Source organism: Podarcis tiliguerta (assembly GCF_965153285.1).
Source record: "Podarcis tiliguerta genome assembly, chromosome: 2".
Lineage (NCBI taxonomy): Eukaryota > Metazoa > Chordata > Lepidosauria > Squamata > Lacertidae > Podarcis > Podarcis tiliguerta.
In genome coordinates, this window is record NC_139535.1 from 11,556,787 (window position 1) to 11,573,606 (window position 16,820).

The following is a 16,820-nucleotide window of genomic DNA, read 5'->3' on the forward strand; positions in this document are numbered from 1 at the left end:
GAAGGGTTAGGAGCATTAAATGGATGTGGAAGAGCATAAAAGGTTAGTATAGTGGTACCTTGGTTTACGAACAGCCCTGTTTACAAACTATTCGATTTACGAACTCCGCAAAACTGGAAATAGTGTCCTGGTTTGTGAACTTTACCTCTGTTTACAAATGGAAGCTGAATGGTGGAAGGGCACTGGCGGCGGGGGGCCTCATTAGGGAAAGTGCGCCTCAGTTTAAGAACGGTTTTGGTTTAAAAACGGACTTCCAGAACTGATTAAGTTCGTAAACCAAGATCCCAGTGTATATAAAAGGCTATGGCTTATCAGTTTACAGAGCACTCTGATATAAGTGTTCATTAAATCTAGTTTGTGGCACAGGTCATAATCCGATGAATTTTGAACGCTGCTATGCAGAACCTATGGGATGCTGGTGGCGCTGTGGGTTAAACCACAGAGCCTAGGACTTGCCGATCAGAAGGTTGGCGGTTCAAATCCCCGCGACGGGGTGAGCTCCCATTGCTCAGTCCCTGCTCCCGCCAACCTAGCAGTTTGAAAGCACGTCAGAGTGCAAGTAGATAAATAGGTACCACTCCGGCGGGAAGGTAAACGGCGTTTCCGTGCGCTGCTCTGGTTCGCCAGAAGCGGCTTCGTCATGCTGGCCACATAACCCGGAAGCTGTATGCCGGCTCCCTCGGCCAGTAAAGCGAGATGAGCGCCGCAACCCCAGAGTCGGTCACGACTGGACCTAATGGTCAGGGGTCCCTTTACCTTTTATGCAGAACCTGGCAACGTTGTATGTTGTAGCAGGATTGGTATATGAAAGCAGCAGGTAGGTCAAGAATTGTCCTGTGGGCCCTGGGTACTTATGGAGTAGTGGGGAGATGAGGCTGATATGGATGTCTCTATAATATAGGCACTGGAGATGCACATGCTCTATTGTTTCTATTTGTCCAGAATCACAGGGACATTGTCTCTCCTGAGTGAGTAAGCAATCAGCCATACATTCTAAAGTCTAGTGCAGGAGTAGCCAACGGGATGCCCTCTGATCTGGATGCTATTGAACTGCCATCTCCCAAAGCCCTGGGGTCCTTTGGAGGAAACTATTGGGTGTAAATTTAAATAAATAAACAAGCCTCAGCCAGCATTGTCAGTGGCCAGGGATCTAACACACATTTAAAGCGTGTGACACTCCTTCCTGAAGCATCTTGGAAGCTGTAGTTTCCCCCCAGCATCTCTGTCAAATAAGTACAGTGGTACCTCAGGTTAAGAACTTAATTCGTTCTGGAGGTCCATTCTTAACCTGAAACTGTTCTTAACCTGAAGCACCACTTTAGCTAATGGGGCCTCCCGCTGCTGCCACGCCGCTGCTGCGTGATTTCTGTTCCCATCCTGAAGCAAAGTTCTTAAACCGAGGTACTATTTCTGGGTTAGCGGAGTCTGTAACCTGAAGCATCTGTAACCTGACGCTTATGTAACCCAATGTAACTGGGAATTAGGAATAAAGGGTTGCATGCTACAATCAGCTGTTTTTGCCTTCTGTGTACAAAAAACATTAGATTTCCACATTTGGCCACAAGGTGTCGGTTTTTCACCACAAACTATTCCATCTGGCTGCTTCGCTTTTTTTACTGTTTGTGTTTCTGCATATTATTTGCGAGATTATCCCTAGCCCAAGAGACAGGTGGAGCTCCTCCACCTGGGAATAGTCCATCGAGGAGGAGGAAAACTCGGATACTAAGCCTCTGCTGCCTTGCGGGACATCTTCAGGAAAAGAAAAGAAGAAGAAGAATATTCCCAAAAATAAGACCAGGTTATTTATGTATGTGACGTCAGCAGCAAGGGTTATAGTGGCAAAACACTGGAAAGCTAAAAATACACCCACTAAAGATGAATGGGTAGTCAAATTGTCTTGAGTACTTGGAGCTCGCGAAGCTGACAGATGCAATAAGAGATAAACCTTAAAAGATGGTGAAAGAAGCATGGGAATGTTTAAATAATTACCTAGGGGACAAGGGTTCATCAAGAAAGACCTGGTTATGTTTAGAATGATACCGCATAGAGAAATACTCCCTGATACCAAGATGAGGGATTCTTTGGAATGCAGATAGAGAGAATTGATAAGAAAAATGATCTGTTGTGACCTTGATGGAAGCGTACAATTGTTGTTGTTGTTTAGTCATTCAGTCGTCTCCGACTCTTCGTGACCCCATGGATCAGAGCACGCCAGACACTCCTGTCTTCCACTGCCACCCGCAGTTTGGTCAGATTCATGTTTGTAGCTTCAAGAACACTGTCTAACCATCTCATCCTCTGTCGTCCCCTTCTCCTTGTGCCCTCCATCTTTCCCAACATCAGGGTCTTTTCCAGTGACTCTTCTCTTCTCATGAGGTGGTCAAAGTATTGGAGCCTCAGCTTCACGATCTGTCCTTCAAGCGTACAATAGATGAGCCTTTTTGTGTTTTGGCTCATCTTCCTCTTTTTTCTTTTTTCTCTCCCCCCCCTCCTTTCCTTTTCCTTTTTCCTTTCCCATAATGTTTTATGTTTTATGCCATGTACTTTGTGGGCCCATCACCTCCTGGCAAATAGGGGAAGAAATGGAGGCAGTAAGAGATTTTACTTTCTTGGGCTCCATGATCACTGCAGATGGTGACAGCAGTCACGAAATTAAAAGACGCCTGCTTCTTGGGAGGAAAGCAATGATAAACCTAGACTTTGATATTTTTTGTAGTTTTTTAGCTTTTTTCATTATTATTAAGGAATTTTCTTTTGTAATTTTGATTGTCTTTATTTATATGCATTTGTTTGAAGCAAACTAAAAGTATTTAATAAAAAATTAATAATAATAATAATAATAATATTTTTTTATTTATAGCCTGTCCATCTGGCTGGGTTTTCCCAGCCACTCTGGGCGGCTTCCAACAAAATATTAACATCCTTAAAACATTGAATGTTGTTTTGTGCACCTCCTTGGCAACTGCTGCAGCCCAGCTGGTGCTAAACCTCTTGTTCTGCTTTCTTTTGTACCACATCCGTGAGGCCGAGAGGGGGTGTGTGTTTCTTATCCTCTGGGCAGCCCAGGACCTCCAAACACACTTCCCAGGCTTGTGCCCTTCAGAAGTCACTTGGCTCCTGTTATTAACAGTTTTTGGCTTCACCCCTGGAGGCGCATTCCATTGTCAACAATCCCAACCCCACCTTCCCTTTTAGACACACCCTTTGGAGCAGGGCAGGGCAGCTATTCTTGCAAGGCATGCCAGAAGGCAGTTGCTTCATGCAAGAGATAAGCGTATCTCACTTCAATTGCAAATGGGTTTGTTCCTTCCTGAGTAGAAGATCCAATCAAAGTCCCACTCCCGCTGGCAATGCTATTGCAAAAAAGGGCAATTCCTCAAAGGCTTTAGAAGCACAGACTCCCCCCATGCCTATCAGAATCTCAGCCTGAGGGTATCAAAATCTGCGAAGTTTGGCTCCGGCATAGCAGCCAACTCCTATAAAACATTTATTGGGGGCCAGCCCCCCCCCCACAAAGTGGATGGAAATTGCCATTCAAATGGTGTGCGTGTGCTGTGTCATGTGATCAGTTATGTGGGTGGGATCATCCACTGCCTCATCTGCAGATATTGTGTGTCATCTTCTTTCTTCTTTGGCGATCTCTTGTAGCTGTGTAAGATTGTCTTCCATAAACACGGTTTTAACAATGAGTCTGTAAGTAAGATGGGAGTCCAATTCTGGATCCACACGTCCTTCCACAGTGGGGACATTGGTTTCCGGGTGGGAGTTGATCACGGTGTGGATTTGCCAAGCATGCCTTCCTCTTAGCACGTTTCCCCTTGCGTCCTGAGTTCGAGAGTCTTCAAAGCCCATGACAACTTTGGTAAAGGCTGTTCTCCAACTGCAGCACTCGCAGGCCAGTGTTTCCCACTTGTCAGTGTTTATACTACATTTTTGGGGGGATTTGCCTTGATAATAATAATAATAATTATATATATATATATATATATATAAAATTTTATTTATATCCTGCCCTCCCCAGCCGAAGCTGGGCTCAGGGCGGCTAACAACAATCAAAATAATCCAACATTCTAAAAACATTCATTATAAAATTAATTAAAATCAAATTGATGGCAACCATTAAGCAAAATTCTGTGCAGATTGCCAGAGGAGGGGGTCAGGCTGCGCCCTGACCAAAGGCCTGGTGGAACAGCTCTGTCTTGCAGGCCCTGCGGAAAGATGTCAGGTCCCGCAGGGCCCTAGTCTATTGTGACAGAGCGTTCCACCAGATTGGAGCCGCGGCCGAGAAAGCCCTGGCTCTAGTTGAGGCCAGCCTAACCTCTCTCTGGCCTGGGATCTTCAGGATGTTTTTATTTGCAGACCGTAAATTTCTCTGTGAGACATACCAGGAGAGGCGGTCCCGTAGGTACGAGGGTCCTAGGCCGTATAGGGCTTTAAAGGTTAAAACCAGCACCTTAAACCTGATCCTCTACTCCACTGGGAGCCAGTGCAGCTGGTATAGTACCGGGTGAATATGATCTCGCAGCGAGGACCCCGTAAGGAGTCTCGCCACGGCATTCTGCACCCGCTGGAGTTTCTGGGTCAGTCTCAAGGGCAGCCCCACGTAGAGCGAGTTACAATAATCCAGTCTGGAGATTACCGTCGCGTGGATCACAGTGGCTAGGTCAGGGCGAGAGAGATAAGGAGCCAACTGCTTAGCTTGGCGGAGATGAAAAAATGCCGCCTTTGTTATAGCTGTAATCTGCGCCTCCATGGAGAGGGAGGTATCGAAGATTACACCCAAACTCTTAACGGACGATGCTGGCACTAATTGCACCCCTGGAAGAGATGGGAGTTGAGAGAATCTTTGAACCTCTTTTGTTGACCACCAGCATTGCGCTTTCCATTTTTAAGTTTGGAATAGAGTAGTTGCTTTGGAAGATGATAATCAGGCATCCTCACAACATGACCAGTCCAACGAAGTTGGAGGTTGAAGAATCAGTGCTTCAACAGCATATTGCTGTTGCTCCTGGTTCTAACTTTTAAGCTGCTGTTCCGCTCCCTGCTTCCCCCAAAGAAAGGACAGACTAGCAGCTATGGTTGTTGTTGATTGCAAATTATGTTTATTATCTGCAATGCTTTTTTCTGGGAGTACGCAGGGGTACGCATACCCCTAAACATTTTGTGAATCTAAGTCTGGCCTCATTGAGGGGCAGTATTTCAGTGTGAGTAGGAAAATGAGAGTACCCCAAAATATTTTTTTTAGAAAAAAAAGCAAGCATTATTTGTGAAATGCAATAAAATGCTTTTCTGAAATGCAGACACGCACTTGAATGCAGAATACAGAATAAGAGCAGGGACGCGACCTTGCCTGAATTGATTGGCTCCCTGATTACAGTTGCCTCAATTCTCCATATATATGGAGATCTGCACTTTGGAGCCTCGCAAGAGCTGATTGGCTTCCAAGTGAAGCGGCGTTGGCCCGCCCCCGCCTATCCATTCACAACCATCATCCATTCATCCACAGAGTTGCAGTCTCTGACTGGCTCCATTTCTCTTGGCGGCGATTTTGATTTCGTTGCCCGCTGCTTCGGCTCGTCCTCTTGCTGCTCACCAGAGCTGCTCCGGATCAGGCAAAAGGGGTCCCCTTGCTCCTCTCTCCGCCGGATTAGGAGCGCTACGAATTCCTGCTTTGGCCGGACGTGGAGACGGAAGGAATCTCCGGCTCGGATCCGCTTTGCTCACCGATCTCCTCCCTCAAGATCTCTAAGGTGAGAGAGATTTATTGCTAAATAGGCGCGCCTCACCCGACAGGACCCTTTCCTAGCATGTTGCGCGGAAGATACGTGTACACGGTCGTGTGAATGGCTTTTATTTTGCGATACCCTCCTCTCTTTCTTTTGCTCCCTATCTCTGCTCTGTCCGGACTCGGAAAAATGAAGGTAAATTTATTCTCGGACCCCATTTGCAGACCCCGATCAAGGAACTGAGCGTGATTTTTTTAAAAAAATAATTGTTATTTCCAAAGCAAAGCAAAAAAAGAAAAAGAAAAATTACAACCATCAAATTCAGCATCCATATTCGTTTCCTAACATAATGGAGTTGAGCGAGATTTATGCCTCAACAGGTTCCCGCGTAACGCTGCGGGGTCCTTTCCGTGCCCTTTGCGCGGGGATGTCGTCACGTGTACACGACACGTGTGGGTGCGTTTTATTTAGCGATGGGAAGATGAATGACGGTGGTTCTTGCCCCCTGGCCTCGGTTTTGTCCTTCCTGGACATCACTGGCGATTCTTTAAAAGAATCGGGACAGCAGGTCTCTTTCCGCGAGCTGAGTGAGCTATAGAAATGAAGATGAAATGAAGGGTTCAGATTTCTCAGAAATTGCTGTTAAATTAGAAAGAAAAACGGGGCGGGGAATTTCTCAAGAAGCCGGAACTTAAATGTGTGTGTCCGTCTTCTCTCATCTGCTTTGCGTGCAGAGGGTCCCAGGTTCGAATCCTGCCACCTCCAGGTGCGGGTTTTTGGGGCGCGCGGGTGGGGGAGTTTAGCTCCCAAAAATTCCAGCGCCATCCACGCTCTTTTTCGCACTTCCCACGATGGGCAGCGACGTGTTTGTGTTGCTGGATGTTTGTGTTATTTGTGTTGCTGGATGAGTGTTTTAGGACTTTCCTATTGCACGCGGTTTTGCTCTCTGTTTGCACCTGGATTTTAACCGATTTAACCTGTCCGTCTTTTACCTTGCTAGTTGGATAAGAGCCACGTTTTTGTACACAGCAGCTAAGAAACGCGGCAAATAATACTGCGTCCACTTGTAATCTACATCATGGGAACCATCCTCATGATTTAAAAAAATGAAGTTAAAAGTGCCTCTCTCACTTCCAGCCCCCGGTTTACCTCCTTTCCCATGTCGTTTAAACATAAACCTTTATTGTCAATTGCCTAGAGATTTTATTTTAAAAAGTGGTGTGTGTGTTAAATAAAATAAAATACAAACGAAGCTGTTTCTGGACCAGGGATTTTCCAACAAGCTTCAGTGGCAAGCTTAAAAATATCCATGTTGATTTTCGATTGTATTCTGTGAATTACTTGGAATGCAAATGGCAAACATTAAAATACCATTCAAGAAAAAATATATATGAAGGAACAAAATGCAATTGAAAACCATTGAACACAGGAGGAATCTGTCCCCCTTTGTGATGAGATTTGCCTTTCCCAAATACTTGAGGGAGTGTGATCATCTTTCTTTCCAGGGTGTAGGAGATGCATTTCTTTGATCCCACATATAAAATGTAATAAAACGTCAAACATTAAAAGCTTCCCAATACAGGGCTGCCTTCTTTTTTAAAAAAATATTTTATTAAGGATTTTCTTGTTTTACAGAAGTAAGTGTAATGCCTCGTATTTTTTTCCCCCATGTAACATTTTTACAAATCCATTTCATTTGTTGAGGCATTAGGGGGAGAAGAAAAAAAAAGAAAAAAGAAAGGGGGATGGAGAGAGGGAAGATGGATGGGGGTGGGGTCGGGTGGCGGTGTTTCTATTATGTTTAATGTATGTAGAGTTTGGTGTCAGCATTGCTTGTGTTGTTCACTTGTGTTCCTTTGGTGGTGAGAGAGGTTGGGGTTGGCCTAGGGTGTGATTGTTTGCTTGTGATTGGCTGTGGTGATCTTTGTTTTCGTGTGTGAGTGAGGTGGGTGAGTGTTTTGGATCAGGTTAGCGATATTGATTTGTATGCTGTTGGTGGATTATTGCCATTGTCCTGTTGGGCTGTGTATGTGATAAAGGGGAGCCATACCGGGGTGAAGGCGTCTTCTTCTGTTTGTCCCCGTGTCAGTTTCAGTTTATTAGTTAATTTTTCTAGTAGGGCTGTTTCCCATACTATTTGGTACTGATACGGAAGGGGGGGCATGTCTTCTTCACCTCCTTCTTCGCTACAATATATCCATTTATTTCCAATTGTCAATGTCAAAAGGGACTAAAATCTATAAAATTCATAGAAAATCAACGTGCCAATTTGCTCAATTTCTCTAGGACTCCATGACACCTCCCCTGTCCTCCATAATCCCTCAAGCAATGTGCCAAGACCCTAATCCTGTCAAATCACTCTGCCTGGCCTTTCCTCTGGGCAATGCCAGGTGGCAGACTATGCATACATGGACCATTGTCTTCTCATCACCGGTGCTCAGGATGTGCTTATCTGCGCATATCTCCAGCTCTGCATATTCCCCCCTCCCTCCTCCATATGTTAATCCTGTGTAACCCAACCTCTTCTTCATGTATTCATGATGTAACTGGGATGTATTTTGCACTGTATTCTGGGACATGGAGGGAAGTTTCAAAAGTTCATGTCACCCCTTTCTTGCTGTTCAATCTCGCCTTGAACCTGTTGCGCAATAAACTGGGATCTTCTGCAGCTTGCTCCTGTCTCCGGCTGAGCTCATTTTCCTCCGCAGGGACCCGCGGACTTAGTCCGACGAGCTGGGTGGCAGAGCAGCCTCGCACCCAGATTCTACCGTAACAGTACCATTGGTCCATGCTTACTCCTGACAGGTCTCTCCAGTGTCTGGTTATGGTGTTTCTGGCTGCTGAGAGTAGGTGGGTTATGAGTTCTTTGTGGTGTAAATGGGCATTGTTGTCTTGGAAGATGTTTAGTAGGGCCAATTCTGGGGTGATGTCTATTACTTGCTTAGTTATTTTACATATTTCTTGTATGGCTGTTGTCCAGAATAGTTGCCTTCTGATGTCTTCTAAACGTTGTGTATTTCTTTTATCTCATTGGCATCTGATGGGAGGGTGTTGCACAGGGCAGGTCCCACTGCTGAGAAGGTCCATGCGGATGGGGCAGAGCTTACATTTCCCATTTCAGATTAAAGTTCACAGGGATCCTAACTCTGCTCCATCTCTCTTCCAGGTGCGGCTGCTTCTGGAGAAGGAAAGTGGTCCCTCACAACAGGAGTGGAGCCATGGCTGAGGAGAGGTACAGGAAGAGGATCCGGAGTGAAGTCACCTGCTCCATCTGCCTCAGTTACTTTACTCGTCCGGTGGAACTGGGCTGCAGGCACAACTTCTGCGAAGCCTGCATCTTGAGGTGCTGGGAGGAGTCTGGTGAGAAAACCAGGTGCCCCGAGTGCAGAAAAACTGTAAAAACAGACTACAAGCAAAACAGGCTTCTCACAAATATGGTCGGAATCATCAGTGATTGGGATCATTCTGAGGAGAGAGATGCTCAAAGGAGGCGCTCAGAATGTCAGAGACACCAGAAGACCCTGGACCTCTTTTGCCGGGACGACGAAGCCCCCTTCTGTGGGGAGTGTGACACATCCCAAGGGCACAGCGGCCACAAGGTGGTTCCTGTGGAAGAAGCCTTCCAAGACTACAAGGTAAGAATGAACCATTAATAGGAACGGCTAGTATATATGATGGGAATTAAAATCATAGAATTGTAGACTTGGAAAAGATCCTGACAATCTAGTCCAACCCCCTGCAATGCAGGAATATGCAGTTGTCCCATAAGGGGATCGGACCTGCAACCTTCATGTTATAAGCACCATGCTCTAACAAACTGAGCCATTCAGCAATCAAGGTTAAAGGCTGTCCATAAACCACTGTCTCCTCTGAGTGAGTGTTTATCCCTCTAATCCTAGGTGTGAGGGATGCAGAGTCAACTGACTCTGCTCATGCTCAGGAGGCCTCTCATCTAATTATATTTTCCATTCCTTGGAAAGATTCTGGCTTTTATGGGACTGAGGCTTGCTTTGCCTTATAAGACTCCACTAGATGTGTATATTAGGTATGATTCTGTAAAAAAATGATAATTAAGCTGATCTAGAAAGACTGAACAATGTTAAGGTGGCCTTTCTAGGAAAAATAAATGCAGCTCAAATGAGTGCACTTTGCAAACTGCCTTTCCTGTTTCAGGATCTAATTCAAAGAGCAGAGCAAGCATTGCAAGTCAGGAAATAACTAATGCATTTATTTATTTGCGATGGAAAGAAATGTACAATTGCTTTAAAAAGGCAAATAATAAAATGTAGGAAGATGGCAGTTTGGGCATCTCAGAGATGCTTGCTGTTATAAAGTGGGAGTTGTGCAGTAGTTGGCATACTGGCGTAAATTTAAGATAATTCTTTTTTGAACCTTGAAGTTTCTGTATTAAAACCATTCCTTCTATCTTTCATAAACACATCATTTAGTTGGTGGCATTGCAGCCAGTATGTTACCAAATGTCCTCCATTTTTTATTTTCAATTGATCATCTACTTCAAATAACAACTCTTTATAAGTCACCCACTCACTTTTTGCATTAAGTTTTTTCACAGATAACGCCTCCAGTGGTGAGAGCCACCAGGATGTTTCTGTTCCAATATTCTTTTTATTTGTCCCACAGTTGGTAGATCTATGTTCTTACCATGTGGTTTAGGAAACCTTTATGCACTTTTGTCTTTTCATACCATAAATATGCATGCCAACTAAATCTGTTGTTATGACCTTCTAAATCCAAAATATCCACATTCTTTAAATCAATCCAGTCCTGCAACCAGCATAGACAGGACACCTCATAGTATATTCTCAAATCTGGCAGGGAGAAGCCACATCTTTCCTTAGTACAGTAGTACCTCCAGTTACGAAAGGGATCCATTCCGGAGGCCCAGCTGCATCCTGAAAGAACCACAACTAGACTGCCGTTTCTGTGCAGGCACACAGTGTGATTTGGCTCTTCTGCACAGGCGCGAGCAGCGAAACCTGGAAGTAACCCGTTCTGGTACTTCCGGGTTGCTGTGGGACGCAACTTGAAAAGACGCAACATGAAGTGGATGCAAAACGGGGTATCACTGTATTTGTTAACAATTTATACTTTATTCTTGGTTTTCTTCCCCTGCCAGAATAAATTTAGAGATAGCTCAACATTTCTCCATAACACCCATCAGTTGCAACTCTTGTAGGCTCAATACTCTGGATGGCAGAAGCAGGCTCTTAAATATCAAAAACGGGAACAATAACATAATTCAACTGTCCTCTCTCTTTCCTTTTCTTCTCTCTGTCTCACGGATGATTATGATAGTTATTGCCTAGAAACCTCTCACCAGGACCCAAATGGGAACTTTGGCTTTTCTTTTCAGGATCAGCTCTGCAGGGGCCTGGAGACTCTGAAGGGGGTGAAGGCAGAAAACCTGAGGTATAAGAGAAGAAGAGAAGACACCGTTCAAAACCTGCTTGTAAGTGTCGCTCTTACTGGGAAGTAAGCAAATAATCAAAAGAACTATTGTTTGGTTGGGGGATAAAAAACTACATCCTGAAGCCATCAAGCAGCTCCACTCTTTTAGATGTCTATTTATTTGGGGACATCTGTTCTGATGGGAAGGAAAATTTTCCTTTGCTTGAAAACTGACGCATCCTCTGTGAAAATCTAAAAATTCAGAAGCACCCGCCCTGTTCCCCTGCAGTAATCCTCAAACCCTCTTTATGCTGCAGAAGGAGTGGCAATGTTGCTAACAGCCTGTTTTTCTTTTCATCTTTCTTGTAGGAGAAACTAGGGTCTCATAGGCAGAAGATGAAGGGTGAGTTTAAGCAACTACATTTGTTTCTGGAAAAAAGGGAAAAGCAGCTGCTGAAGCAGATGGAAGAGGTGGAGAAGGAGATTACAAGGAAATCGAATGAGCAGCTGGGCTTGCTCTCCAGAGAACTTGACTCTCTTCAAAATATCATCCGGGAGCTGGAGGAGAAGCTTCGGCAGCCCCCCAGTGAATTCCTGCAGGTAATAGAGTGGCATAAGCAGCCCAAGCTTTTCTCCAGGTCAAGGCCACGACCAGCCCAGTCTCTGCCTCTATCATTATTCACAAATCACGTTGCTTGGTTTTGTGGAGCTGGTAGCTGGTTCTCTTACGTTAGGTGCAGGAGCATCTAAGAGGACAATGAAAGAATGCTCACCTTAATTTGTTACTTAACGATGATGGAATCAGATGTTTTCTGCTCTTGGCTGGTGGTGGGTCTGCTGCTGGCTCCCAAATTAGTGATGTTGCCTTCCAATCCTGGCCTGTTTGTGGACTGGGTGGATCCCTTGGCCTGATCCCTGCAATGAACAGAGCCCTATTTTGTGCCTTTTAAGGTGTGGGACAGTTTGTCATTTCAGGGCTTCTTTTAAGAAGTTTTCCCTTCTGTAGTTATCTTACCTGAGTTGGGCTGAAAATAGGTGGACTCTTGGTCTGATCCCTTACTGGTCCTCTTTTGTTCCTGCTCAGGGCTTCATTTAAGAGGCTGTGTTCTGATTTTATGACATTACCCTGCTTGGACTGAGGCATGGGGTGTGGGCTTCGATGTATGGCCAGTCGTGGATGCTGAGTTCTCTTCTTTTTCTCTTTCCCCTGCAGGATGTTAGAAGCACTTTGCAGAGGTAAGCAGATCCCTCTCCTTTTCCTTTGCGCTTTGTGGTTCTGTGAAGGATATGGACTGCAGGAAAAACACCTGTTCCCAAGGGGACAGTATGGGTCTTTGTGACCGCCCACTTTTTCTAAAGTTCCTATTTTCACTTCCAAACTTCCTTTTCTCAGTTTTTATCTCTCGTTTAATTCTGATTTTCTTTCTTTCTGTTTCCACCTGGTAATCTTAACCGTCTTCCAAAACAGGGATGTATCTAAGAAAGCAACAAACCATTGTTCACACTTTTATTCCCTGCACTGCTTATTTCAATATACGTTTCAGCTGTCCTCTTATTATTCACCTTGAATCTGACCAGCCAGTTTTTTGAGACCTTTGTGGTCCTCTCCCCTCTCCTCCTATTGGTTCCTTTGGGAATTTGAGGTTGGATGGAGAGCCAGCTGGCATACTGAAACCTTTTTATTTCTCCACAGGCATGAGGGGAGACAGACATTTGAGCTTCCCAAAATTTTCCCTCCTGAAGTTATGTGGAAAATCTTGGACATTATTGAAATATATCCATTTCTGAAAGCTGTTGGGGAGCAGTTCAAAGGTATTGGCAGCAAGAATTTCATGCTGGATATTGGTCCATATGGGGTTGAGGAAAAACTCAAGGTGTCCTCTGTAATGCTAGGAGAGCCAGAAAAATTGAACTTGAGGGTCAGTAGGGAACGTAACTTTAAATTTCACTGAGGGGGAAAGGAGGTCCTGCAACCACAGCTCAAAATGCCATTTGCTGAGACTGCCTCTCTCAGCCTGGTGCCTTCTGTTTGTTTTGGACTCCAACTCCCATCAGCCCAGCTGATAATTAAAGTCCAGCTTCCTCCTCTCTGGTCTACATCATCTAAGCATGAAGGCAACATGTTTATTTCTTCAGCAACAGTGTCTCACCCACATGCAGATTTATGCAGGGACACTTGAAAAAACTCACACACTTCTGTGGTTGAAGCTTTGTATGACTTAAGGCCCACTGAATTTGGTGAGGGGGGGGGGGTGTGCGCGCAAGAATATTGTGGTGAATTTAATGATCAGTTTGGTAGTTTCAATGACACTCTGTCACAACTCGTGTTTAGCCAGGCCTTAGGCTCCAACACTTTAAGGCAATAACCTTAAGAGGCAGCTTGCTAAGATTTTCAAAAGCAGACAGCAGCTATCCCTGCATATGCTGAGAGGCAAAAGGTGTCATAAGCAGAAGTCAAATGTGATTATTTGGAAACAAGTGAAAAGCCAAACAAGGTTCTGGAAATCGAGGAATGGTTGAGGGAGTTAGGCATGTTTAGCCTGGAAAAAAGCAGACTGAGAGGACGATATGATAGCCATCTTCAAATATGTAAGGGCATGTAAGATTGTCTTCTCCTGCTCTGGAGGGTAGGACTCAAACCATGATATCAACTGTGTAATGGTTCTAGGGGTCGCTCGTGCGTAAGCTTGTCCCAACCTCTGGCTGGGTTACCTGAGTGAACCTTTCCTGTCCGGGCAGCCACTCGCCCGTGGCTGTCTCAATCGCTGGCAGAATCCGTCAGTGGGCATTTCTTAAACTTCTTCCAGCAAAGAAGCTCTTTGACGCCAAGTCACCTCCTACTCTCCCTGCGCGGAAGCCTTCTGCGCAAGGAGGGCGTAGGCAGCGGAGGACCCTTCCTCTCCCCGCTGGTTCCTGGCAAGGAATCATGGGACCACCTCGCCGATTTCCCCATCTGCCCCCCTTCTCCACTGGAGCCACGTTGATTCTCCTCCCCAGAAGACGGGCTGCCGGGACGTTCTCTGGGATCCCTTTGGAGCTTGCTCTCTCCCTTGGACACTGATGGCAGTTCCCTGACAAACTGACTCTTTTTCTGTGCTATAACATTAATTAACACCACAAAGGTGTGTGATGCTTAATCTCTCTTGCTTTCCATTTCACAGGCATTCTAACATCAGGACTCTCTCTGAAGAAAGGTAAGCTGAGGAGCCTCAATCAATTAATCAATCAATCAATCCTTTTTTTTTGCACTTCCCCTTTCCAAAGTTAAGCCCATGCTCAAGGGGGCTGGTGACATATAAATAATTACATAATAACACAAAATAGTCATATGCAATGAATAAAACATTAAAAAGTACACAAACAAATTGAACAACTTCCACCTAAATCATAAGATCTAAAATAAAGAAGTAACATAATAGCAGCAAAAGCCCTAACAGATGCCCAAACCCAAGAGTCTGTTTCACAGCCTCAGCTTTTGTAGCTGGAGTCAGTCCTGGCCAGGGGGAATAGGCTTGCAAGGCAGGGAGCAGGTCTTCAAGGGCTCACGGTCAAGATGGTCTGACAGAGAACCAGGAGGGAATGTGTGCTCTATCAGGAAGCTTTCTGCTTCCATCATCCCTGCTAGCGGGCTCTGAAACCACCACTGCATTAACTAAGGATAGCGGGGAAAGTTATCCATTGGGGGAGCTGTTGCGGCCAATGTGCCGATTACTGGTGGGGCCACAGTGGACAGAAGCAGTGTCCAAAGTCACTCCTTTTCTAAGATCCCAACCTTTTTATTACTCCCCTTCTTCGTCCTTGGTCAGTTGGCTATTGGGAGAGAGAATTTCAAAGAGTTTTTGAAATTGGACAGAGGGCCAAAGCTGGGCCTAGCAGCCTAGCAGTGAAGCCGCAAGGAGGCCCACAGTCCAGTCAGGAAAGTAACCCCCTTCTTCAGTGATCCCTGGAGTGGATCTAAGCTCACAATGTCTATCCTCCCAGCTGATTCCTCTTTTCTTTTCTCCTCCTTTCTCTCCTCGCGACGCCAATAGCAAGTGTAACTCTGGACCCGGACACCGCTCATCCCCACCTGATCGTGTCTGAGGATCGTAGAAGTGCGAGGTGGGAAGAGGCACATCAAGAGCTGCCGGACAATCCCGAGAGATTCAGCGGACATCCCTTCGTGCTGGGGTGTGAGGAGTTAACAGCAGGGAGACACTACTGGGAAGTCACCATGGACATTTCGGGTGAATGGGCTGTGGGGGTCGCCCGGAAGTCTGTGAGGAGAAAGGGCATGCTCTACTTTACCCCTGAGGAAGGCATCTGGGGACTGAGGCAACTGCATAGCCTGCCTGCTGTGAAGCTGAGGAGGATCCGGGTGGCTGTCAATTATGCAAGGCGCCAAATTCTCTTTTTTGATGCTGATACAGGCAAGTCATCCTACGTTAGAATGGCTGAATTCTCTGGAGAGCCCCTTCTGCCTATCTTTTGGGTGGGGCCAGAAACCTGCCTTGAACTGCCTCCGGTGACACACTAGCCTGGCCACCCCTCCAGAAAAAAAAGAGAAATGTGTGGAAAAGTAACTTCCAGATCGTTCCTTGATATTTTTTTAAAATCAAAGGATTGTGTGCGCTTCTGTGTGTAAACAACATTAAAGAGATGACGACAAGTGCTAGAATGTGTCAGATTTTTTTTTCAATTGCATATCTGCTTGCCTCACCTCATGGTCTTGGTGCCTGAGGATAAAGCAGGCATCCCCCAAGACTTCTGGCCTAGGGGCACCTTTGCAATCCAGGAGACCATGGCAGGGAGCACAAATTACCAATTTCACAAAACAGAAACACACAGTGGTAGAAAGCTTAGATATATAAGCTAATTCCAAATGGCACCTTAAACCTATGTTACCGTCACCACAGTGGAATGTGCGGGCGCCATTTTGGCAGAGGCAATGCCATTCGTTATCATTATTATTCCTATTCATTTCATTTCTATACTGCTTTTTAAAGAAAAAAAACTCAAAGAGGTTTACAACACATTAAAACATTGATAAATCACCTCTTTTGCATACCTCCTTAAGAAAGCTTAAGAGTGGCTGGGGGAACCCAGGCAAATGGGCAGGGTAGAATTAATAATAATAATTTATTATAGCTAGAGGAGCACCCAAGATTCACATGGTCACAGCTGGAGCTGTGCCAGTCGCAAAACCTGCCTGGGGGATTTCTAATACTGCAAACGGGATGATCGCACAAACCCCCAACGAGAGGGGAAATGCCTAGAACGTTCTCTCTCTTTTTAAGAGACAAAAACAAACAAACAGAAAACAGAAAAAACACCTGGCAGCCCCCTTTCAAAATATAGGAAACTGCACTGGAGCAACGGCACTTTCTCTCCCTAGGCCAGCCCTCTGTTTCCTTTTCCCTCAGGTGAAATCCCCAGTAGAGAACGAATCACGAGCGACAGTGGGCTTTTCTTTTGGGAAAACAGGTTGCAAACAAACTTGATTATAACAGGTGTAAACAAGGAGTTTACAAACAAGGGTGTAACAACCAGTGCTGCTGTTTTTTATGAAAATGAGTACGGTTTCACGTTTTGTATGCTGTTCAGGCTTAAGGTTACTTTCTTTTACACATCTTCCATAGATCAGACTTCTCCCCACACAGTTCAGGAATTTAGGATTTCGACTGGACTGTTTCCTTACAGACCCCC

The 16,820-nt window shown here is 45.3% G+C and overlaps 1 protein-coding gene across 1 annotated transcript; it reads left to right on the forward strand.

Annotated features, from left to right (window-relative positions):
* Positions 1–10,107: 10,107 nt before the first annotated feature.
* On the forward strand, positions 10,108–16,424 carry LOC310670829 (E3 ubiquitin-protein ligase TRIM15-like). The gene is made up of 6 exons (XM_083426613.1): positions 10,108–11,196; positions 11,505–11,735; positions 12,349–12,371; positions 12,829–12,947; positions 14,297–14,329; positions 15,167–16,424. The coding sequence occupies exons 2-6, from the start codon at positions 11,532–11,534 to the stop codon at positions 15,649–15,651; spliced, it is 864 nt and encodes a 287-aa protein (XP_083282739.1). The 5' UTR covers positions 10,108–11,196; positions 11,505–11,531; the 3' UTR covers positions 15,652–16,424.
* Positions 16,425–16,820: the final 396 nt, after the last annotated feature.